This window comes from Trichosurus vulpecula, chromosome 4, assembly GCF_011100635.1.
Source record: "Trichosurus vulpecula isolate mTriVul1 chromosome 4, mTriVul1.pri, whole genome shotgun sequence".
Lineage (NCBI taxonomy): Eukaryota > Metazoa > Chordata > Mammalia > Diprotodontia > Phalangeridae > Trichosurus > Trichosurus vulpecula.
The window spans coordinates 154,718,678-154,744,785 of NC_050576.1; the positions used below are offsets into that span (position 1 = coordinate 154,718,678).

General features: G+C 40.5%; 1 protein-coding gene across 1 annotated transcript; it reads right to left on the reverse strand.

Moving 5' to 3' along the window:
* Window positions 1–1,403: 1,403 nt before the first annotated feature.
* On the reverse strand, window positions 1,404–16,720 carry AGT (angiotensinogen). The gene is made up of 5 exons (XM_036758143.1): window positions 16,575–16,720; window positions 11,703–12,554; window positions 6,378–6,642; window positions 3,561–3,705; window positions 1,404–2,691 (listed from the first exon to the last, which is right to left on the reverse strand). The coding sequence occupies exons 2-5, from the start codon at window positions 12,511–12,513 to the stop codon at window positions 2,503–2,505; spliced, it is 1,410 nt and encodes a 469-aa protein (XP_036614038.1). The 5' UTR covers window positions 12,514–12,554; window positions 16,575–16,720; the 3' UTR covers window positions 1,404–2,502.
* Between the last annotated feature and the right edge of the window lie 9,388 nt (window positions 16,721–26,108).

Here is a 26,108-nt window from a genome sequence, read left to right on the forward strand (position 1 = left end):
CTCAAGTGTCATTGCTAACACTGAATTAAAAGAACGCAGCAATCCCATTGCATTATTAGCCTTTAAAATGTAAGATAACCATGAAAATATATCAACTCAGAGAAGGGGCAGCTAGGTGGTACAGTGGAGGATGTGAAGGGGAGCTAGGTGGAGCATGGCCAGGAGTCAGGAAGACCCGAGCTCAAATCTGGCTTCAGACACAAGCTGTGTGACCCTGGGCAAGTCACTTAACCCTATTTGCCTCAGTTTCCTCATCTGTAAAATGAGCTGGAGAAGGAAATCTCAAACCAGTCCAGTATCTTTGCCAAGAAAACCCAAAATGGGGTCATGAAGAGTTGGATACCACTGAAAAATGACTGAATAACATAGGTCAGAAAGGTATTGCAGCCTATTGAAAAGGGAGTCAGTTTCATAGTCAGGAAGATTGTCAAGTCCAGCCCCTGACACATGCTGGCTGTCTGACCTTCAGCACATTAGTTAACCTCTTGGTTTCCCCAGTCAACTCTCTAAAACTATAAATTATCATGAAAGCATTGATCAGCTTTCATAAAGTGTTTCCTCACTGGGAGTTCCCTCTATCAATTGAACTTCTGATCCCATCCCATCCCATAGGTCAGATAGATGGTGATGATATTTAAAGTCATAGTTTCTATTATCTCAGTGAAGGAAAATGAATTTCTCCAAGCAGAGTAGAGTGGAAAGGACACTAGAATTGGTGTGTGACCATGAATGAGTCACAACCTTTCTGAACCTTAGATTTCTTATCTGTAAAATGTATATTACCTGCCTCCCACTGTTGTTGAAAGGATCAAATGAGATAATTTAAGTAAAAAGCTTTTTAAATCTTATAGAAATGGAAGTTATTTCATTGCACACATTGAGAGTGTGACAGTATTTTGCATCAGCTCCGTAGGGGAAAGGAATTACATGACTTCTTTGATGTTCATCTCAAAGCTTAGCAAAGTGTGTGTTCAGAATTTTAAAAGCAAACTTTTATAGGTGGCTAGAGGAAGAAAAATGTATTTTCATGTGAAAGGGGGATGATTTAATTTCTTTTTATAAATCCTGAACTTAAGTTGCTTCAAGATTTTCAGTCCTATGGATGCAACAGAATCTATAGCGTATATGTCCTCTGATGGCAACAGTGGGAATGCACACCTTTCCTTCTTAAAATGTATAAGGTATAAGGTCCAAGGATCTCTAACGTGGCCATTTGCAAACTCAGTCGGTTACGAGGGGTGGCTATAAAAGATCCAGAAAATTCTGGTACCAACAATGGTATATGCATCATTTGCTTAGTTACAATAATTCTTAGAACCTGCTGGGCTCCTGAAGCTGGATCGGGGCTTAGAGAACAGCCACACCTGTCCCCACAGCTTAAACAGAGACAGAACATCTAGAAAGCATCTTGTAAATATTTATTTGTGAATGCTTTGTCCTCCCATCTTGTGCTATGTATCGGTAGTAACATCTCCCATATGAAATACAGGTAACAGTCTTTAAATGTCAATGCTCCCACCACCTGACTGTCCAATAAATAGACCTTGCTCCGTCATGGCTCCTGAAATCTCATTCCTTTTTCGTTTTTCCAGTACAATGTGAAACGAAATACTTCCCACAAACACAAACTCAGCTTTATGTCAGCCATTACTGTCTAAACATGGAAGGGGATTAAGTCATACAATCCTGAAAATGGTTCCTGGAGACTGGTTAGGTACCAGAGACAGGCCATCCACAGATATTCCATACAAAATATGTTTCATAGTCTATAGAGCACCTTTGTTTATGCATACATATGTAACAAGACACCCTGCTAGCCCATTGTTTATCTGGGCTGCTATTAAGTGAAAGGTGAAGCTTTTATTTTGAATAAAGCAAAGCTTATTTATTAGTAGCATAAAATAAAATCACCAGTGGCATTGTGTTTGCATGCATGCATGCATTCATGGATTTCCCCCTGATTTTCTAGCACAAATACCTATCCCAACTTTTATTTTAAAATAAAGAGCCTTTTGTTCAGACCACATATTAGTAACTTTCACAAATGTTAAATGAGATGGGTCTGAATACAGGCAGCAAGCAATTCTATTTTAATTCTAAGACCAAAATTTTCTTCTCTACTAAAAATGAATCTTTTTTTTTTCAGTTTCCTAACACAATTCTCAAATTCTCACTAAAACCAACAGCTCCATGGCACTCGCTGGATTTTAAAAAGGAATCTCGTTGAAGCTTATTTATGCCATCACAAGTTCATGCTACTAATTATCCTATTTACTAAGGAGAAAGGTTTTCCCACTATCTCACAGTTGAATAATTAGAAGAAAAAGTGGAAATTGGTGACAATTTAGTGTTTGTGCCATCTGCTTCTGTTCTGAGTTATTGGCAGTAGCTTGACAGAGCCCTGAAGAAGGCAGGGGAATAACAGTTTTAAATCTTACAGAAGCTTAGGGTTATTCTCTAATTTACCCTTCTCTGTCATGGGGACCGTGGGGTCCTGGGGTCTCAAACACCACTCAGTGGGTTTGTCACACGACTTAAGAAAAAGAAGGCTTTTGTTTCTTGCTCATAGACAGCAAACAGGAACGGACTGTCCAGTTTCATTTCCAGGGGAACGGCTTGACTGTGCTTTTGCAAAAGATCTTCTTGAGGTCTCTGACTCTCTTTCAGTTCAAAAAGAACTGTATTCATCACCTATAAGACAGCAACATACATTTCATTTTACTCAAGAGATAAAGAAGATTTACCACTTTAGGTTGTGTTCTTAGGGGTAGAACCCATCCCAATTAACAGAAGAATTGGAAAGTAGAGGTACATGTAAACACTTATGTAATTAATCACCACTCTGCCTCATGTGTTGCCTACCCCATTAGAATATAAGCCCAGTGTCTGGCACATAGTAGGTGTTTAATAAATGCTTTGTCATTCATTCAGTGTTTCAGGCACTAAGTACCTTGTGTATAGAAGGCATGTTTTCTCAGAGGCACATTTTCTTTACACTTCCAGTATAGTGCTGCCCATAGAATGTGTTTACATGGATTATTTGTTGGGGTGTGTGTGTGTGTGCGCGCGTGTGCGCGCTTGTGCATATGCATGTGCATGAATCTTTCTGAAAGTGGATATAATAGAGTTCCTTTTGTGTATGGGTTTAACTAAATGCTGAGTTCTCTGCTACCCCTCAAATTCTGTGTTGATGTGAATGTCTGTAAACATGCAGAGTAGGAGATAGTATGTCCAGAAAGGCTCAACAGAGGCTAAGGCAGGCTGGGCAGGGCAGTGGGAAGTAGCCGCAACAGGAATCAGAGTAGCAGATAGAATAGTTTGACCCTGACTACCCTTTCCGTGCCATGCTCCAGGCAGGGGCTAATCACTTTCTTCCCTTCCGCACACCCATCCTTACCCTCTTTTCTCTTCTCTTCCCTCCCCTTTCTTTCCCTTGGCCCCTTGGCATTGCTCTGTTTCCATACTTCGTTCTCACTATACATCTTCATGAGCCCATTTGCTGATGACTAAGGGCAGTATGGGCAAGGAGGGTGGCCTGAAGAGACTTTCAAATGCCATACCTTTCCAACTTTAAGGTTTGTATCACTTATTTTGCTCAGTTTTGCCTCCTTTCCAAGCAATTCAGGCAGTTTGTTGTAGGTAAGCAGGTGCTGTACGTCATAGGTACTCTCTTGTACCAGCTTTGGCATAGTCAAGTGGATCTTCCTAGAAGGACATTAAAAAGATAAAGGAATTGTAAAGTCTTGCTTCCAAGATCAATCTAATGCTCAAGACATGAAGAAGGACCCAGAGAGCCCAAGGACACTGAAGCTGATGGTTAGTGAGCCCCCGTGGACCTACAGAACACTTCAGGACAGTTGAAGTTTTCTATTTCTGAGCAGCAGAATATATTCCAGTATAATCTACATTACCCTTCCACTATCTTAGAAGCAAATGAAATCATTAAGTTTTTACTAGTTGCCCATTCACTGTATCCTCATGTCCCATAGTATCAAAAGGCTGGTCTGAGAGACAAGGGAGAGGGGAAGGAATGAGGCATAAAGAACACCGCAAGGGAACTCTGATAAATACAGTGACCACATGTGTCCTTAGAGGACTAATGATGAGTAGAAGTGGTGACTTACAGGTGCAAAATGAGGCATACATTCTTAGGCTAGACAGATGAGTTGATTTATTTGTGTCTGTTTCAGGAGTTATGTTGGGGGGAGTAGGAGGAAATCGGATGTTACACATGTTAACCCTCAGGAGACTGGGAATTAAGACACATTCTCTTAGTTATACTTTTGGTTGGCAGTCTTAAAATAGCTGTGCTCCAAAGGTTAAAGAACCCTTAAAACCTTTATTAAAATTAAATATCACTAGAAAAAAAATCAATGTTTTGTGCAAAGAAAAAGATGAACCCAGTATACTCATTTCATATCAGTATTAGCATAAGTAAGGGTTATTGTTTATGTCTTGATGATTTTTCAAGGTCATCAGTATTTTTCTTGCTGATAGTTTCACTGCCCACTGTAATGATGACAGACTGATGAGTTTGCTTCTTTTATAAGAAATTCCTCTCATAGAAAGGATAGATGTATTTGGACCATGATTTTCATGTTAACCATCAGCATGGAGAGATATTAGCACCAGAGTTGACAATAAATGAGGGTTTTTTAAAAAATTCTCTCTCAAAATCTCAGACTTTCACTTAAAAACATAGTAAGATGAGGCCATCCCATATACAAGTTAAAACTTAAATTGTATATGAAGAAAGTTGAGTAAAAATGAGATTATGTAGGTGATAAAAGTAAAATGTACTGATTATATATAAATAACTAAACAAGTTGACTTAAAAAAGAACCATGATGTTAAAAAGGAGGAGAGCAGAGAAGAAGAAGAACATGAAGACTCTATACCAAAAACAAAAACAGAAAACCTGTAAGATATGGCTGATAGCTCTATTAATGGAAACTAAGATGTTCAGTGTATACCTCTAACCTGTGAATTTGACTTTAAGGAGGACAAACATGTCCATCTGCTAAAATGTCCTTTTAGTGCCTTTGTTAGAGGGATGGAGTCTGATCATAGTAAGCCCCTGCTTCCCAGAGGGAGGAAGGGAAACATGAGTTCCTGACACCTGCAGCATTCTGCCCACCTCTGTGCGCACCCTGACCTCATTTACTCATGACTGGCATATTCAGCGGTGGCTGGTCTCTGCTTTACATAGATTGGCACACTAGGTAAAGGCTGCAACTTTATTTGTCTATCTCAGGATAAAACCCCATAGACCCCATCTGCCCCAGTCTACTCAGAATCACACTGAAAAGCTCTGGACAAGACTGGGGATTCTAACATGAGCTTCTTTGTCTCTCAGAACCAGAACCAATATCTAGACCCTGGGAGTAGTGAAACAGTCAGGGTGCACGCATCCCTTGATATCCTTTGTCCACTAGAGCTGTTCATATACTATCGAAAACTCCATTGTTAGATCAACTGATGTGAAGCTGTCTCAAATCAGACTGGTAAGCTGAGTCAGGAACCAAGACAGAATGAACCAGCAATATGTTCTTACTGAGGCTGAACTAATGTCCTTCTACCATAATAGAAGGTAATGAATTATCATCACAATAGCTAAAAGGCCAAACACAAGCAAAGCCATCCAGTGGTCTAGGTAAAAGTCAGCTACTCTCTGATTCAGGGCTCTGGAGAATTCTACAATGCTCCAGAGGAGTCCTACACCAAACCTCCTCTCCTCCTAGAGTGAAGTGAAGTTTTCTGGGATCCTGCACCACCCTGATTTCTCTCATGGTCTTTTAGACTGGGAACTGGCCTAGCCTGGAAGCAGACACTATACTCACACTCCCACCTCCACTGCCTTTGGAAAACACCCTACCAACATGTACTTCCTCAGAGCAACTGACTCTAACTTTGGGGTGGCCCTATGAATATCCTAGAATGTGGGCAGAAAGACTCCCATCACGTCACTATGGACATTGGAGCCATACGATAAAAAGGAGCAGGGCTTGTGGTCTAGGGACAAAGGGAATAGGAATTGCTTCCCACCTTCTCACCTCAAAATAGAGATACAAAGCAGGAAGCACTTTCAATGATAGGTCACCCCGGAATGGGTAGCAGAATTGGAAGAATAAACCTATATGAATGAAGATCTGGACTGCTATTTCCTATTCCTCTCCACCTCAATCTGTGGGGAGAAGTTGCTATGCCTACCTCCAGGGAATTCAGAAATTGGTCCAATGCAACAACATCATCATTGTCCTAACAAACCCCTATCCTAGGGTTATGGTGCTGCCTCCCACCCTCATGTGATAGATGGAGAGCCTAGGCTCATGGTAAGTCATACAAGATATTACCAAAGACCCAGCCCCAGGTCATACCGAGGGGACAGATTTTTCATCCAACTGGAATATTCATAGTCAAAAGCAACATCCTCAATTTTCTCTAGGTCATCATTTTGAGGCTTAATCAGAAGGAGGAAGGCATTTTCATTAAATGGCACTTGAATCACAGAGAAGTTGTTTTTGATGTCATTACAGTATAGGAAGATGCCCGTCCCTGAAAGCATTGGCACAGATATCCTGGTGGTGTTGTTTATCCAGAACACCTGGGGCTCTGCCAGCTGAGAGATTCCCTTTATTGCTCCTGAAAAAATCCAAAGAGTAAATGAGAAGAAAGGGGTCAACAATAGGCTGAAGTAGCTCTTGGAAAGGATACAGCAAAAAAAAAAAAAAAAACCCCAAACACTGACAATTCTACTTCTGTCAAGGAAGAGTTGACAATAGAAGAAAACTGGGGAAAGGGAGGAAAAAAGAGAAGATGGGAGAGAGCAGAAGAGAGTAAGGAAAGAGGGGATGGGGGCAAGGAGAGGAGGGAAGAAGAGATAAAAGTACAAAATTAAGTCAATCCTGTCCTCAAGAACCTTACTTCTAATAGAGGGAGACAATCCACATAGGGATGTGGTGGCCAGGGAAGAATGGCAACCATCAAAAACATCAAGCCATCTCTCCTAATATCACACGCTCCATTTTCCCCATTCTGAAGTGCTAGGCTTTCCCTGCCCCTCTTAATCCTTGTTCTAAGACACACTTACCTTTGGAGACCAAGTTGTTTTTTGGTAGTTATATGTTTAAAGCACTAGACTCAGATTTCTTTACAAGTTTGAAAAGTCTCTTCACTACCAAAGAGCAAGAGATCTAGCTTGTGGCAAATTCTATCTATAATAATGTCCTCTAATCCTGATTCAGGAAGGGTGGGAGTCCTTTCATTACTCTTTTATTTTTTTAATTTACTGATTTTATTCTGAACTTAAGTTTCCATAACATAGTAGAATAGAAAAAAAAGATGATTATGTACAGCTTGCTATTCCTTTTGGATATGTAATAAAGTTATCATTTAATTTTCTTGTTTTTCCCTCTCCCTACCATAAAGATGGCTACCATTAGACACAAATATGTGTGTGTGTATGTGTGTGTGTGGTGCATGTGTGTATGTAAATTCATTCTATGCATACTTCTGTTTATCAGTTCTTTCTCTGGATGCACACAGTGTCTTCTTTCATAGGTCCTTTGTAGTTAATTTGGGTATTTATAATAGTCAAAATTACTTATTTGTTCAAAGTTGTTCTTAAAACAATCTTGCTGTTACTGTATATAATGTTCTCTTGGTACTGCTCATTTCACTCTTCATTATTTTAGGCAAGTCTTTCCATGTTTTTCTAAGGTCATAGAGCTCATCATTTCTTATAGCACAGTAGTATCCATCACAATCATATACTACAACTTGTTCAGCCATTCCCTAATTGACAAGCATCCCCACAATTTCTAGTTCTTTGCCACCACAAAGAGAGATACTATAAATATTTTAGAACATATAGGTTCTTTTCCTTTTTCCCTGATCATTCTGGGAAGCAAACCTAGTAGTGGTATTACTGGGTCAAAGGGCATCGGCAGTTTAATAACTCTTTGGGCATAATTCCAAGTCACTCTCCCAAATGTTTGGATCAGTCCACAGTTCCACCAACAGTCAATTAGTGTTCCAGTTTTTTCACATCCCCTCCTACGTTTGTCACTTTCCCTTTCAATCATTTTAGCCAATCTGATAGGTGTCAAATGATATCTTAAAGTTGTTTTACTTTGCATTTTTCTAATCAATGATGATTTAGAACATTTTTTTCATATGACTATAAAGTGTTTTGATTTCATTGGAAAACTGCCTTCATTGCTCTTTGAAGAACAGGAAGCCTTACCCTGGTCCTTCATCAGATAGTCAAAGGGAGGAAGGGTTTAGGAAATATGATCTTGGGTAGGAAGGGGGAAAGGGGATTCCAGAACCTCTTTCTCTGTTTTTCTCCTCCTATTCTTCAAGCTTTAGCTAATCAACATTTAGATGGTGAGCCTCTGCTTCCAGATCCCTTTGATTGGTGGTTGAAGGGAAGAGACCCTCCCCAAACCTCCATTGAAGGAGGGCACCCAGGCTAGCTCTCTCTTCATTTCCCAGGTGGCTGCCCGTCTTTGAACTTTTCCATCATGCCCCAGCGACAGTTAGCTTCCTCCCCTTCCACCTTTTCAGCTTCATTTTGTGGGATCTTCCACCATAAGAGTATAAGCTCCTTGAGGGCAAAAACTGTTTTTTGCCTTTGTATCCCCAACCTGCCTGCCACTATGTCAGTGCTTAATAAGTGTTTCTTGATTGACTGACTAACTGAACCTTAAAGAAGTAGGCAAGGTGGTGGAAGAGGCCTTTACATATAGGTTAATTGCTGGGAGAACCGGTTACCATATTATCTTTCCAGGCCCACCTCAAGACCTGCCTCCTCCAGGAAGCCTTCCCTGATCTCTGATCTCCAATGTCTATCCCTGGCAGTGAAGCAGAGAGAGAAGTTCCATGATAGTTTCTAAGAAAGGAAGATAGGCCTGAGAAATAGTCAACCTGGATTTGGGGATGAGGGAGCTGAGGACTACGAACAGAACTGGTTTTATATGATACAAAGATTGCTAAACTGAGAGTTGTAGGAACCTAGTTGAGACCCTAACTCTGTCCTTGAATAATACTGTGTACGACCTTGAGCAAATCACTTAATTTCCTTAGGCCTCAGTTTTCTCGGGCTTGGACTAGGTGGTTTTGAGGTTTCTTACAGCTCTAGATCAATTATCTTGATGTAGTGTGGTTTAGAGGAAGAGGACTAGGACCAGGGTTCAAATCCTGCCTCTGATGTTTAATACCTATATATCAGTTTCCATCATTGTAAAATGATGGATTTGACTAGATGGCTTTGGAAGTCCCTTCTAGCTCCTGTCTAAGATTTTAAGTCTGCCCTAACCCGTTATGGAGGCCTCAGTCTTCAAAATGAAAATCCTTCAGAAAAAAACGAGAACGTAGCCATGAACCATTAGTGAACCTAGATGGCCAATGTGGATCGAAGCTGATTCACGGGATCATAAGACTTAGAGCTGGAAGAAACCCTTAGAGATCAGCTAAGCCACCCTCCCCACCTCTTCATCTTACAGGCGGGGAAGCTGAGGTCTTGAAATGTTGTGATTTGCCCAAAGTGAGAATATAAATATACATTTAAGCATATACAATGTGAATATGAAGTCCAAGATCCATTTCGGGAATGGAAACCACCAGAAGCTGGGGCAATCAGGAAAGGTAGAGGAAATGATTCTTGAAGGAAGCTAGGAATTCTAAGAGATGGAGGTAAAAAAAGAGTGCATTCCAGGCATTATGGATGGCAGCCTGCGTGTGCAAAGACATGAAGGTAGGAGATAGAATGTCCAGAGAGAACAGCATGAATTTACAGCAACTCACCTCTGAGAGGAAAGAGTGTATGACAATGACCATTCAAGGGTTTTTGATTAACTAGATTTCTTGCCCTGACAACACAACTCTGTTCAGTCTCTTCCTTGTCTCTGTACCCACTAATAATAATGATGATGATAATAGCTGCTTTCAGAAAGATGCTGGCATCTGACAGGAGGGCTGTCACCCTCTCTGACTTCTTTACCTATCCTTCCCCTCCCCCTCCACTAGGATCAAGACCACTGCGGTTCCAGGGAACAAAGTTGGGTAAATCGTACAAGGTTAAGTCAACTGATGTCATGGAAACTGCTGTGGTCATTAACCTGTGCCCCAGAACTAGCTGGAAAAGCTGATCAAAGGGCAGGATGAATCTCACCAGGTCCTGAAACTCAAGCCTCTGGTGATTGGAAACCTTCAATCCTTTTGAAGGGATGTTTGCATGTGGTTGGATTTTATTTTTATTTTTTCTCTCTCAGATGAACCATCTAGATCATACAAGAGTCCTGGTTTAACGGGACCCTAGTTCTGAGAATGATCTCCTGTCCTGGCTCTCTCTTATAATAGGCCTTGACTTTCCCATTAAGTTCCTACATTCAGGCATCATCATGTATTCTTTGACTCATCAGGCAGAGCCCATAAGATAGATCTGGAGGTGTTCACAGACTCTTCACATGAATCCTCTTGCCCCTAACATGGTAGACAGCTTCCCCAAGAGCATATGAGGTGTCCCCTGCTCTGGTTATTTAGAAGCCTACCTTCCAATGCCATGAAATGAATGATACCTGGGGATTATTTACCAATGTCCAAAGGGCAGTACCAAAGCTCCAGTTCCTGAGCTATTTTCTCATAAGATCCAGGCATTGCCATGGTCATTAAAATAACAATCTTCTATTTGACCAGTCTGGGTCTATATAGTATTTACTATATTATATACTATATGCTGTATAAATACTATACAATATTTATAGTATTATAGGATGATCTAAGTGGGTTTTTGTTGTTTGGTTTTCTTAGCACCTCTGAACCAGAGAATTATGTAAACCAGCAGATATACGTCTTGCTTTATGACCCAGTTTGGAATTCAGTGAGGAACTGGAGGACAAATGAATCTACAGTAATTAAGATCAGGGATATGGCTTTTTTGTGATGGTGAAGAACTGGAAACAAAGTAGATGCCCATTGATTTTGGAATTGCTAAACAAATTGAGTTTATGAATGTAAAGGAATGTTATGGGTGGGCTTTGTAAGAAATGATGAGCATAATGAGTATGATGAATTTAGAGAAGGCTGGGAAGATTTATATGACTGACCCAGAGGGAAGTAAGCTAAACCAGGAAAACCATATTTACAGTGACTGTAGCAATGTTAATGGAAAGAATAAAACAAAACAAAAGAAACAGTGGTATACAATTAGAATAACCAAGCTTGGCCCCAGAGAAGAGATGAGAAAATGTGCTACCCTTTCTTTGTTGCTCATACTGTCAGATAGGATTGATGTTTAGATTTCCTGAATTTCCTTTATTTTTTATTCTTTGTTCAGAGCCCTGGCATCCTAGGGGTGGCAGTGGGGAGGATATATCTGGAAATCAAGGTGACATACAAACAAAAGAATCAATAATTTAAAAAAAAAGCAATCCACAGACAAGGGAGGAAAAAGAGAAATTGGCATGGATTTTCTAGCGTGATATAAACTCCTCCCTGCCAAGCACGGAGTTAAGGAGGCAATGGAGTGGGTGGGAAAGAGTCTTTACTGCCATCTTTGAAGCTGACCCTTGCTTGGCCTCCAGTTGTCTCTAGACCTGATTCCATTCAGCTTGTTTAAAGCAGCGATTGGAAACAAACAAGCAAAAGCCTTCAAATCACCTATTGCTTCTGCACAACAGTCATCACGGAGCTGTCCTTACCTTGGAAGTGCATGTAAGTAGTGAAGAGCAGTGTGGTATCTGGGCTGATTCCAGTCAGCTGCATCTTCCTTGACCATCCTGTGACAGCCCCAACGAACCTGTTGATTTTCTCTGCAGCAAGGTCTGGGTTTGTGGCCAAATCCAGGGAGCGGAGATAGGTGATGCTGGCAAAGGAATCCAAGCCCTGTTCAAATGCCTGCTTCAGACGTAGGTTAGGGGAGGTGAATAGGCCCACCACTGTGGTCAGGAGCAGACTGGAGCTGCCCTTCTCTTCTTTGGCTAAAAGGAGGCCCTGGATATCCTTCAAGGCAGAGAGAACCTTGTGCCCATCTAATCGGGAGGGACAGTTCTGGTCTTCTTCAGAGACACCCAGAAATGTCTGGAGTTTAGTTGCTGTGGGGTCCACAGAACCCAAGAAGAATGAAGTGAGAGTCCCAAAGAGGCCAAGAGGGGATAAGAGAATTGCCCCATTGGCTGGGGTTGCCGTCTCCCTCAGCATCTTATACATTTGGAAGCCCACAATGTTCAGCAGCGTCCCCACACCAGTTAACCTCTTCTTGTTCTCTGCATCTAGTTTCTGGGCAGAAGATACTAGCTGGTCTTTCAGGGCCACCTCATCCAAAGGTGATGTCTTGGCCTGAATTGGGACAAGGGTGAAGGTCTGCTCCTTGGTGGTCTCTGCCTCCATTATCTTCAGCTCATTGCAGCTACTTTGGTTATAGTTAATGAGGTAGAAAGGGTGCACGTACACCCGGTCACTGACCACCAGGGCATTCCAGCCCAACAGGATGACAATGACTCTCAGTAACATCCTGGAGCAGGTACTACTAACAAGTAGAACTCCTGCTTTTCCTGAAATGACATTTTTGTAAAGGGATAAAGAAGACTGATTATCATGTGTCTGTAATAGACCAGGTCCTTTGAGAGTTGCCCAGTGTAGCATAGTGGACAAAGTGAATTAGGAGTCAAAAGAACTGCGTTCAAATCCTGGCTGTGCTATTTACTATGTACGTGGCCTCAGGCAAGCCATTTGATTTCTTGAGGTCTCACTTTCCCCATATGCAAATAAATCTAGACTTCTAGATCCCTTGCAGCTCTAAATCCTATAGTTTAACCCCTTGCCTCTGTGGATAATTGTCCTATATTACAGGAATACAGAAAAAAGGAAGTGGGTAGCCCAAGATTGAACCACATGTCATTGGTAGAGCTAAGACTAGACCTTGGAGAGCTTCCTCACAGAGTAGCCAAGTATCAATCTATGAGATCAATATTTACTGAGTACTATTATATGTCCAGTATATAGTGGAAGAATGTGAAAACCCAATCCCTGTCTTCAAGCGCTTATAACCAAGTAGAGAAGACAGTCACTAAAAGATTGCTTGGAAAAGAAGACAGCTATGGAGTTCTGTGATGAGGGTCTAGATCTCATTTCTCAAATCCCACAAATGATGTAAAGACTCAATCCATGTTGAGCCTCCCTACACTGCTGCATGGAATGTAAATGCTGATGGGTTACCATAGCAAGGGTGGTCCCTGTAGGATCAAAAGGACTTTGAGAAATCTTTGCATCCTTCCCATGAATGGATAGAACTATACCGAACCATCCCAGATAGGAGAATTTATCCATCTTGGATTGCCAGAGAGGAAATTCCATTCCCTCCACCTGGTAACTGCTTCTAATACTTAACAACCCTTCCGGTGAAGAAACGCTTACGTTGATAGCGAGATCTGGAATTAGGAGTGGGAAAGGTAGATGTACCTACCTAGGGCACAATATTAAATGTCAGGGGGTGGGGATGAGAACAAGGAGAAAAAGAAGAGAAGGGAGATGTCCAAGAGGAAGTCAGCAAAAAGGACCACACTTTTTGTTTTAATAAAAGTGAGCATCTTAATGTTCAGAGAATTTCCCTGTCTATAGCACATTGGTATTTATTTGGGGATATCATCATCTGTACTGACTAGGGTGGTGGCTTGAAGCCTATAACAGACAGTAACCCGCAGGAGATGGAGCAATTTTCAAACCAAGCTTATGGTATAAAAATGCCTTCTACCATCTCAGCCTATAAAATGGCAACAATTCCCATTTATATAGAACTTTTACAAAGCACTTTCAAGAGCCCGGCACAGTAGGCAATGCAAGCTTTATTATCTTCATTTTGCACCTGAGGAAACAGGATCAGAAAAATTAAGTGACTTGCTTAAGGTCAAACAACTAGTAAGTATTAAAACAGAGGGGTATAAGCATTTATATAAAGCCAGTAATACTATGTAATACTATGTGCCAGGCACTGTGCTAAGTGCATAATTTTTTTTTTGCAAATTATCTCATCTGAGCCTTATAATAACCCTGTGGTTAATGCTATCATTGTCCCCGTTTTACAGTTGAAGAAACTGAGGTAAACAGAGGTTAAGAGGTTTGTCCAAGATCACACAGCTACTAAGTGGCTGAAGTCACATTGGAATTCAGGTCTTCCTGACCCCAGGCCCAGCTCCCTATCCTCTCCATTGGTCATAGGATCCCAGGATCCTTATCCAGAGCTGGAAAGAACCTCAGATACCATCTAGTTCAACCCTTTCATTTTATGAATGAAGAAAAGGAGACCCAGGATGGTTAAGGGACTTGTCCAAGGTCATACAACAGAGGCAGATAAACATCAGAGACAGGATTTGAACCGAGGTCCTCTGATTCCAAAAGCAACACTTTCTGCTGTAAGTCCAGTTCTCTTTGCACTATACAATGCTGATCAAAAATTCATCTCCCCTTACTCTGTCCTCAGGGAGGCTAACAGCTGCCCATCATCTAAAAAAAACTACCATACTATAAAGTTGGGTGGACTGCTTCAGCCTCATGTATGATTTCAATATGCTTAAATTCTTTAATTAAAATTCTTTAATTTTAACTACACCACTGCTTACAACATCATTTTGTGGTCCACTGTGATCCTTAGATTATTTTTTCTACTGCCCTTGCACATGGCCAGTGATTCCTATCTTGTATTTATACAATTGAATGTCCTGTATTACTTTTCCTTCGTCTTGCCTACCACAGTGCTAGGCACACAGCAACCTACCTTTGTCATTGAGAAGAATTTTACCTGTTTCTGATCATGTCTCCAACTTCCAAAGTCTCTTCAAATCTTGATCCTATTCATCTGGACATAATCAAAAGCCTGAAGATTTTTCTTCACCATCCCCCAACCCCTGCCCCAGCTTATACATTCTGATTTTACATACAATTTTTACTAAGCATAAATGATTGGGGAGGCATAACTGGGGAGGCATCCTGACTTAATGGAGAGATTGGTCATGAAGTGAAGAACTCCCTCTGATAAACACTGACACTAGGCAAAATCACTTACTCTCTCTGCCCAGGACAATATTCTAAATTTATATTAAAGAACCACATCCAAAAAAAAAAAAAGAACTCCATCATTAGAAGGTTTCCACACCAGAAGTTCTCTGCACCATGAAATTATAGATTTAGATTTCAAACAAACAAACAAACATAATGAAGAAGGGAAATAGGAAACATCCTCTGAACCACTCCAGGCAAAGCCTAATTTGCCAAATGATTTCTCATCTAAATGAGTCAGCATTAAAACCTTTGGGAATCAATTGCTCCACAAGTTCTCTGTGTTGTGGATACAACGTGGTCTGCTCAATCCAGATAAGACAGAAATGCACTCCCTCCTCCCCGTCTCAGCCCAGGCTCCCTTTCTGCAGTTTATAGCCACCCTCTCAGACTAAGCAATTTCACGGATCATTTTCAAGCTAGAGATTGTCTTTCCCCTTCACTTGTAGTCTTTAGCTTTGCTCCCCTTCCCCCACTCTCACCCCATCCCCAACAAGCCTATGTTTCTAGGTAGGATGCAGCTGGTGTTTTGAAAATGAAAAATGGTTCCATCTGTTGCAGATCTCGCAGTCCTTCCCTCATATTTCCCCTTCTCTTCTTTCCCATTTGGCTCTTTGTCCCTCCTTTTTAACCCTCCTTCTTCAGCTGCCCCTCTCTCCCTTTTTTTCACCCTCTTCTGCTTGGGGCTCCAAGGTCTTGCAGCCAGGATAAAGCAAACACAAATTGGCTTCAAAATGCTCCCTGGAGGGAGCTTACAGAAATGATCTTGGAGGAGAAAGAAGGGTGCCAAGCCATGTTGTCCATGTTGACAACCTTTCCTTCCTCCATTATAGAGAACTCAGCTTCTCTGGTGGAGTTCCACCTTCAGTTCCCAGGGAGACTGAAGCTCCTTTGTCCTTTCTCAAAAAGGCTCATCAGCTATGGAGATGGAGGATCTGGCTAGTTCTCCACGTCTCCTTCCTCACATGCCCACGCTGTTGCCTACCATCAGTCATAATACTGGCTGCTTTCTCCTCTTTGACTCAAGGTCATCCTGGCTGCATAACACAAGCCTGCCTCCTCTCCATCTCGAGTCTTGGGTCCAGAAGTAGAGAGGACAAGTTTATTACGGAGCCATTATGGTGTCATTCTTGTGACTTTATGAGGAAGAAGGAACTTTTTATAAAACAAAACAAAAAAAAAAAGAAAAACAAAACAAAACAAAAACAAAAACCTCTTTTGGGGACAGAGTGGGAAAAGTGCAGGCAAAGGGAATTAATGACATGTTGGATAGTTCCTTTCTGTTGCCGCAGCCTCCTGCTGGCAAAAGTTCCCTACAAAGCAGCTTGTTCCTGGCTCATTGTGTTCCCAATTTGGTTTTTCTCAGACAAGCTGCCCTCTACCACCATTCAAAGTTTTTGTTCTTTTTCAGCTCTGTCCCCCTCTCTCTTAATCTTTCTGGCCCCAGCCTGCTGCCAAGATCACCTACAGAAAGCTGAGAGGGAAAAGAGAGGAAGGGTCCCCAGCCACTCCAGGCTTACCTCTTACTCCAGAACTCAGAGACTCAGGCTGCCTCTTCCACCAAAGGCCCTAGGACACCTTTCTCCAGCCTGAGGGTATTCCAGCTATATTTATACTGGAGGACAAAGGACGAGAGCCGTTCCCAAGCCTCCCTGTGTTCTGACTGGCAGGAGGGGTGACATCACTCAGACCAGGAGGGCCAGGGCTGACTAGATCGAAGCCAAACATGTGGATACAAGCGTCTTTTATCAGAAAAGCTTCCAAATCAATGCACTTAGTCCAGTGAACTCTGTGGCGTGGTACAGGCTCAAGTTACGTATTTACTCAAGTAGACCAGAACCAGGGCCCCAACCACTCACTGACACATGACAGCGTCTGTGTATGTATGTGTGACTGAAAGCAGCTCTCCTGTGTGACCCCTTTCCCAGCCTCTCCTGGCAATGCTTTTGAAAGATTCATACTACAGGGGTCTAAGACTATCAGTTCACAGGGACAGCGGTCTGAGGGGAAAGCCCCTGGGATCTGACTCCTCATACATAGACTTAAGAGCAAAAAGGAAACTTAAAGGCAATGAAGTCCAAACTCCACATCTTACAGGCCAGGAAATTGTTGAGGGTCATGCAGCAAGTCAGTGTCTGAGGTGAGATCTGAACTAAGGTCTTCCTGAATCTAGGTCCAGGGCTCTATCCACTGAACCATTCTGTGTTAATCAACCTTAGGAGAGTCATTTTAGCTCTCTACAACTCAAATTTCTTTACCTGTAAATAAGGAAATTGAACTAAACAAGAGCTAACATTTATATGTGCTAAGTACTTTACAGTGATCTCATTTGAACCTCATAACCATCCTGGGAAGTAGGTGCTCTTATTATCCCTATTTTACAGATAAGGAAACTGAGGTAAACAGAGGTTAAATGACTTGTCCAGGGTCGCACAGCTATTAAATGTCTAAGACCAGATTTGAACCCAGGCCTTCCTGACTCCAGGTCCTGTAGTTTTTACACTGTATCACCTAGCTGCCCTATAATCCTTTCACATGCTATAATCTTATGATTTTACATCTGAGGAGAGGGGAAGCCATAGTAAAAACGTGGTCATAGCTAAAAGAAAGAGGCAACTTCGCATATGGAGGATCCTTACGCTGGACATCTGGGTGGCGCAGTAAATAAAGTGCAGGTACTGAAGTCAAAAAGAACTGAGTTCAAATGTGGCTTCAGATACCTACTAATTGTGTGACTCCATGCAGGTCTCTTAACCCTGTTTGCCTCAGTTTCTTCATCTGTAAAATGATCTGGAGAAAGAAATGGCGAAGCGCTCCAGTATCTTTGCCAAGAAAACCCCAAATGGAGTCATGAAGAGTCAGACATGACTGAAATGACTCAACAACAAAAGTAAACTGTAAGACTGTGCTCATATAGTCATCTCCAAACCATGCAGCCTGCACTCTCCTTCTCTCCAGAACTCATATTCCCACCCCTGGAACTCTGGGCTCTAACAAGTGAGTTTTGACCTTATCATTCCTGGAACCAGGCTATCACAACAGCTCCTTGACTGCTTCAGCTACACAAGTACCTTCAGCCCATGCCCATGCCCCATTTTCCAACTGCAGCTCCCCTTTATGTATGGGTATGCTGGAGCCAGCTTACTCTTGCTAAATTTTCAATGTGGGCATTTACTGAGCAGAAATCAGCAAACACTAAAAACCAGAGTTTGATATATTGTTTTGTTGATTGTCTAGACAAGAAAGTGTTGGAGAAAATGTTAATGCAGATTAGACTTATATTTTATATTATTCATATTTATATTTATATATTCTGTATACTTATATTTATATTCCCAACACTTTGCATAGTGCCTTGCACGTATTAAGCACTTAATAAATGCCTTTTCATTCATTTAGTAAGTCAGTCAGTTATGTCCTTGGGAAGACTTGTATGAAACAACGCAGACAAAAGTGTGCGAAACTAGAGAAGCAATATACACAGTGGCCAACACGATGCAAATGAAAACTGTACTAAAAGGCAATTGAATTCATATTAATTTCAATAACCAATCTTAGTCCCTAAGATGAGGTGATATTTATTTCCTCTCATTAGAGAGATGGGCAACTATAGGTGAGAAATGCTACATATGCTGTCAGTCAGTGGGTTTTAACAATATCTTGATTACAAGGGAGGGTTCAGTGTGAAGGGTAGTGATTATATCAGGAAATGACTGTCATTTTTTAAAAATAAAAAGTATTAGTCACTTTTTGAAGCTATGTCCTCCACTTATTCTCCAATAATCCCAGTTCCTCTGAACAAGTGGCTCTGATCTTAAATAATATTGTACTGATGATTTATTTTTTAAAGATTAAATTACTATCCAAGAAATCATTCATTTTGATCAAGTTGAATATATGCTAGGAATGGAAGGATTGTTGGTTCTGCATTAGGAAAACAATCAACATAATTACTCATGTTAAAAACAAAAACATCTAAAACCATATGATTATTATAGATGCAAAAAAAAGCCTTTGACAAAGTACAACACTTTTTTATGCTAAAAGCCCTGCAATGAGTGGAAAAAAAACCCACAAAGTACCAATATAGAGGGACCATTTTTTAAGTATCTTAAAAAGTACCTTTCTAAAACCAAAAGTGAGCATCATAAGCAATTGGGAAACACTAGAGCCTTTTCCAGCAAATATGGGGGCAAAGTAAGGAAGCTTACTCTCAAACTATTATTTAAGGTAATTTTGGAAATGCTAGAAATAGCAGTAAGCCAAGAGAAAGAAATTAAAGGCATAAAGACAGGTAGAGAGATTAAACTGTCTTTATTTGTTTATGATATGATTGTATGCTTAGAAAATCCTAGGGAACCAGCAAAGATACATTGAGGTAATTAATAGCTTCAGCAAAGCAGTAGACTACAAAATAAATCCTCAAAAATCAACTGCACTTCTATATAATAAAAACAAAATTCAAGAGCCAATAGCAGAAAGGGAACTTCCACTCTAAATAATCGCAAAATTATTAATATTCCAAAGTACACAAAAGAACAACAAATAATTGTAGGAATATTCCGTATTCATTGCTAGGTCCTGCCCATATAACAAAAACGACAATATTGCCAAAGTTAATTTATACTTTCCATACTACACCAATCAATCAGAGGAATATTTTATAAAAATTGCTAAAATAGTAATAACATTAATTTGGAAAAATAAAAGAACAGAGGGGTCAAACCTACATCACACGAAACTCCCTTATGGGCTTGAATCAATTTAAAAGGTAATCGGAAACTGTTAAATACATTACAACACAGATAATGTTAATTTGTAGCTTTCTAAGTCAAAATGTGAACCAATAGGGACCTATTTCTATTTGAACTTGACACCACTGATATAGAATATCAAGGGAAATGATGAAAAAAAATTAGGAACAAAAAGGGAATAAACTATGTTATAAAGCAGCAGCCACTAAAAAATAAATGTAGAACAGTTGAACAGACTATGGAGAATCAGAAACAATGGAACTCAATAACCCATTGTTAGTGGAGTTGTAAATTGATGAAACTATTTTGGAAAGCAATTTGCAATTATGCAAATAAAGTGACTAAAATGTCCATTCTCTTTGACCTAGAGATTCCATTGATGCGTCTATACTCCAAGGAGGCTCTTGCTAAAAAGAAAGTTCCCATATACACCAAAACATACATGGTACACTTTTTATAATAAAGAATTGGAAACAAAGTAGATGTCCATTGATTAGAGAATGACTAAATAAATTGTAGTACATTAATGTCATGAAACATTAGTGTGCTGTAAGAAATGATGAATCTGATGAAAACAGAGAAGTATGGAAAGACCCAAGTGAACTAATGAAGAGAGAAGTAGAGCCAAGAAACAATATACACAATGACTATAACAATGTAAATGGAAAGAACAACCAAATGTAAACACAAAATCAAGAGTGAATTTTGCAAAATTATAAAGAGCAACCATGACTCAAAGAGAGAGAGCTAACAATGCTCTTACCCTACCTCTTTGTGGAGGTGAGAGGTCCACAGAGGTTGCTTGTAGCACATGTTTTTGGACTTTTTTCAACATATTGATTGGTTGTGCTGTTTTTTCCCTCTTTTTCTTTTGTCTTCAGAAAATATTATTTATTATATGAGATGACTTTCTGGGAAGAGGAAGCAGAGGGATACTGGGGAGAACTAGGATGATATAAAAAACAAAAAACCAATAAAAACTTATTCTAAAAAGTCAAATCAAATTGTATTATTTTACAGAGAAACACTATTAAAATTACATTTAATGGGAACACACTCAATGAAGCATTTTCTTAAAATACATAGAAATGAAAGGAAGGGTGTTCAGAAAGGGATACAGAGGAGCAGGTCAGTTTTGTTACTATCACGTTAAAATGTAAAATGTACTCTTGAAAAACTGGATGCAAAATATGTTTAGCTTTATATAAATATATATATATATATATATATATAATCCTTTTATTTTCTTTGCATTTTGAAAAATTCATGTTGACTAACACTTAAGATCATAATTAAAAAGAAAAAAAAGGTGGGGAGGAGTCCTTGCGAAAAGTTGTTTGTGTGCCCTGAGCAAAGTTTAAAAACTGAGGCTCTCTTGTATTACTGTCCACTGGAGACTTTGAACTTTTACTATGTAAGTTCCTGACCCTTTGTTATGTGGACATTTTGATTGGGGAAAAAGACAGAAAAAGAACATTTCCATGTAAAACACAAAATCAGCTTGAGAAGAAACACAGCCCATCAGATAGAAAGTGCCTGGGTAGAGACATAGACTAAATTGAGAGAGAGAGAGAGAGAGAGAGAGAGAGAGAGAGAGAGAGAGAGAGAGAGAGAGAGAGAGAGAGAGAGAGAGAGAGAGAGAGAGAAGAGAGAGGGGGAGGAAGGGAGGGAGGGAGAGAGAATTCTTTCTAAGAGGCAAAAACTCTTATTAAGAGCAAAGATGACCATTGGGTTCTAGCAGCTAGTTTTCATATTGCTGTGTTAAAACTTTGGAAGTAGGTAGCTGGGAAATATTAATTCTGATCCTGAACTAAGTTCAGAAGACATAAATAGCAAAGCTACCTCTTGTGTAACCTAAAAAAGTAATCAATAGGTTTTTCAATTGTGCCTGACTCTTTGTGACCCCATTTTAAGGTTTGCTTGGCAAAGATACTAGAGTGGTTTGCCATTTCCTTCTCCAGGTCATTTACAGATTGAGCCAGAGTTAAGTGACTTGCCCAGGGTCACACAGCTAATAAGTGTCTGAGGCCAGATTTGAACACAAAAAGAAAAATCTTCCTGATGCTAGGAACAGCACTCTAACCATTGCACTACCTAGCTACCTGCTTAATTAAGTAGTTCTATAAGTGCCTTTAAAAATGCTAAGCATTGAATAGGATACAATGACTGCAATTGTGCCATTTAGACTACAGATAACTGGTTTCATAGATAATCAGATAGTCTTATGTGATAGATTATAGATAAGGTTATATTTAGTTTCAATTAAAATCGTCAAGTTTGACTAACATAACAGACTCTTGGGAAAGCTGTCTATATTATTCCAAGTTTAAAATAGAAGCCTGTTTCCACAAATCACCCACTTCAAGAAAGATAGGCTTGCAGATATTTCTAATTTTATAGGAAGAGAGGGAGGGAGTTCATCTTTTGGTGACACCGGATTCTGATGTCTAGTCTAGGCCGTAGTTAGTAAGGTTTGTGGTTGTCAGTAGAGTCCAGAGAAAGCTGTCTTCTGAAAAAGAGAGCAGACTTGGACTGAGCTCATCTCTGTTCCAGAGGGAAATCAGACAGTAATACAGTTATTCCTTCCACGTCACGGGGGTCAGGGGCATAGCACCGCTCCCCCATCCCACCCCCACATTCTGAAAAATCTGCATAAAAATTTTTGGCTCTCCCTTTATACCAGAGAAGAAGTCTAAATTCTTTCTTTTTCCTTTATGGAGTGTTTACAATATTAAAAAACAAAATATATTGATATTTATATTATCATACAAATATTTTATGCATATCTGAGGTTCTAAACTTTTCTGTTGTCTGCTGCCCCTTGTGTGTCATCTGTGGCTTCTGCAAAACTTCCCCCAAATTCCCAATCTTATGCTGACCCACGATGTATCAAAACCCGCTATGGGAAAGTCGCAATGTGAAAGGGGTAGCTGAATATAACTTAGAATAAATGAGATAGGGGCAAAGAGGGGAGGTGATAGTTAACAGCAGCTGGAGTAGGGAATATTTTTTTAGGGAAGCTGGTTTGGGCTAACTAGAAGATTACCATCACTGAAACTCGTATTTTCCCACTTATGAAACTCATCAATATCTGTGCTTCTGTGTCTCCACTATTAGAATGGAAAGGTAAGAGCCCTTCTTATAGGGTCTGGGGACTTTGTGGGTTGGTCTAAATTCCCAGTCTCCTAACCCTTCAGCCTCTCAGGCTGTGGCCTGATCATCAGACTACCCTGAAACTAAAACAGAAGATTCAGCTAGAGATAAGTGGGCAACACTGAATGACAGCTGTCCTAAAGAAGAATTGAGGAAATGTACCACAATCCATCCAACAACTTTTGCAGAGGGAGCCAGGAGGATATGATTGAGGAATATTGCATGTGCCATCAAGCATGACTGATGTGTTGACTGATATGGCTGAACTGCTTTTCCCCTCTTTCTTTTTAAATTTTTATTACAAGAAATGGCTCATTGGGTAAGGATGTTGGGAGGGATATATTTAGAAATGAAAGTAATATGAAAAACAAACAATATTACAATGATAAAAATAAGATCTTCTCAAAGAATAGAGGCCATTCACAGGCGTCCATTTTAAGTCAAGAGAAGGGAAGAAGGCTATTTCTTTTACTATGACCATCTACCTGGGTGACCTTGGACAAGTCACTGGGCAAGGTGGGCTTTCCTATTTCTCTATAAAATGAGAAGGGGTAGGGGTGAAATAGATGGTCTCTAAAATCCCATCCAACTCTAACTAACTCTGGTGAGCCTATGAATAGGACTGTGAGTACCAAGAAGTTCAGGTTATTTGTCCATCATTGCTTGCAATAAGGATTTTCATCTCTGAGAAAGTGTTTTCTCGCTGGTCCTCACAGTATAGACCATGTCTCTCCTGAAGTGCTTTTATCTGATGGACTGTGTTTCTTCTCAAGCTGATTTTGTGTTTCCCCCAGGAATGTTCTTTTTCTACCCCTTTATACAGCCAAAATGTCTGTATAACAAGGGGTCAGGACTTCACACGGGAAAGGCTCAAAGCCTCCAGGGGATAGTATGTATATCTGTTGTTCCAGACCCCTCTCCAATCTCTGCATACAGTCCCTGAAATTCTTTTGTCAGTAAGAATTTCTGTAATCCAGCAGTACTCTAAATCTCACTCTTTTTATTATTTCATAACCACGATTAGATTTACAGCAAGAAGAGCCCTTTGAATGGGGAAGTAGATAGAGCACTAGACCTAGAGTTGACAAGACCTGAGTTCAAATGTGACCTCAGACACTTACCAGTTGTGTGACCCTGGGAAAGTCATTGAGACTCTATCTGCCTTAGTTTCCTCATCTGTAAAATAGGGATAAAAACAGCCCTTACCTCTCAGAGTTGTTATGAAGATGAAATAAAATTATATTTGTCAAGTGCTTTGCAGATGTTAATGTGCAATGTAAAATGTTGTTATTAGACAGCTAGGTGTCACACGTCCTGGTGTCAGAAGACCTGAGTTCAAGTGTGACCTCAGATACTTGCTAGCTGCATGAATCTTGGCAAATAGCTCAACTGGGTGGAAGGGACCTGCAGCCTTCCTTCTAGATCCTCAAGTGCAGCCTTTTGACTGAATCAAAATTTTGTGGATTTAGTCAAAAGGCCGCACTTAAGGATCTAAAAAGCCACATGTAGCCTGAAGGCCACAGGTTCTCCACATGTGATTTAACCTCTATTGGCCTTAGTTTCCCCATCTGTAAAGTGGAGATAACAATAAAGGATGAAATATTTATAAATTGTCTTGCAAACTTTATAGTGCTATACAGCTATTTACTAGTTATTATATAGTCCCCGAGACATAAACCCTCTTGTCTAGGGTCACGTAACTAGAAAGTGTTTTGAGGGAAGCTACTTCCAAGTCTCCCAATCTCCAAGTGCAGCGCTCTATTCTGTACCCTACATTCCCCCTCGTTAACCAATCAGGAAATACTAAAGGAAAGTGTCTACCTTTCACTGCATCTTGAGTGGTTTTGTTATCACTGGCCCAACCTGACAAACCTATGGTTTTACAATAGATTAAGTTACTGTATAGTTGGCCGGTATTAACTCTTGCTCAACATTAGCCACAGGTGCCCTGCCAGGTAAGACCTGATCCCTATCTTTTAGGTGCTTGGTACTGAATGAAGGTCCCTAAGAAGAACATGATGAAAATATTCAGCTGCTTACTCCGAAGGGTTAAGTAGGGCAAAAACCTGGGTTAGCAGACACTCTTGGAAGACATCTTGTTGTTGTTCAGTCATGTCTGACTCTTTGTGACCCCATTTGGGGTTTTCTTGGCAAAGTACTGGAGTGGTTTGCCATTTCCTTCTCCAGCTCATTCTACAGATAAGACCCCTGGAATACACCTACTTTTCTACTAATTGTAACACCCATAGCAAGCTCAGAAAAAGACAACTACAGAATGAGCTTAATATCAGGCACTTTCCCAAACCCTCAGACCCTATGCTCTTAGAGACAGGGCCATACATAGCTCTGGCCTATCTAGAACTGTGCTCACTGCCAATAAAAGATCATCCTAGAGACAAAGCCATACATAGCTCTGGCCTACCCAGAGCTGTGATCACTGACAATAGAAGACCAAAATAGAGTGACACAGGCCTGCTACATAGGATGTAACATACAATTATTTTGGGGCCAGACCTGTGACTTCACTGATGTAACACAGGAGCTCTCCGGTTAGGAAATCTCCTCTACCGATGAGATCTTCGGTTATCCTGTAATGCATAGTCTTAGAGAGTTATCTGGGGACACTGAGAGGGTGTGTGACTTGTCCAGGGTTGCAGAGCCAGTATGTGTCAAACATGAGGCTGTAAGCCTCATGATGCAGACTCCGAAGCCAGCTTTCTAGTCAACTGTGCAACTCTTCCTTTGAAATATAACAAGGGCTGGGGAAAGGAGGGGAGTGGTAGGGAGATGAGGCCTCCTCAATCACTGATGATTTTTCACTGAATCCAATCCAAATGACTTCAATAAACATTTATTCCATATTACTACATCCCAGGCACAGTGCTAAGGGCAGGGGATACAAATAAGAAAAAAAAATAGTCCCCACCTTCAAGGATCTTGTGATCTAATGGGGACAGATAGCACACAAAGGGTGAAAAGCAGGGTGTGGGGAGATCCACGGGGACTGGGGAGGTGATATGCCATGAAGTGGAAAAGAAGCAGAGCTACTGTTGGAAAATGATCTGAGCCTCTATAAAGGAAGGCTTTGAGAGGAGTTTATTGCTCCATCCTCTAGCCCTCCAATGAGAGGAGAGAGGCAATTGAGGG

Coding starts and splice junctions, on each gene's coding strand:
- AGT (XM_036758143.1), bottom strand. CDS start 12,513: ATGTTACTGAGAGTCATTGTCATCCTGTTGGGCTGGAATGCCCTGGTG. Junction 6,643..11,702: donor TACTTACATGCACTTCCAAG/GTAAGGACAGCT, acceptor GGATTTTTTCAG/GAGCAATAAAGGGAATCTCT. Junction 3,706..6,377: donor ATGAAAAATCTGTCCCCTCG/GTATGACCTGGG, acceptor ATGTCCTTCTAG/GAAGATCCACTTGACTATGC.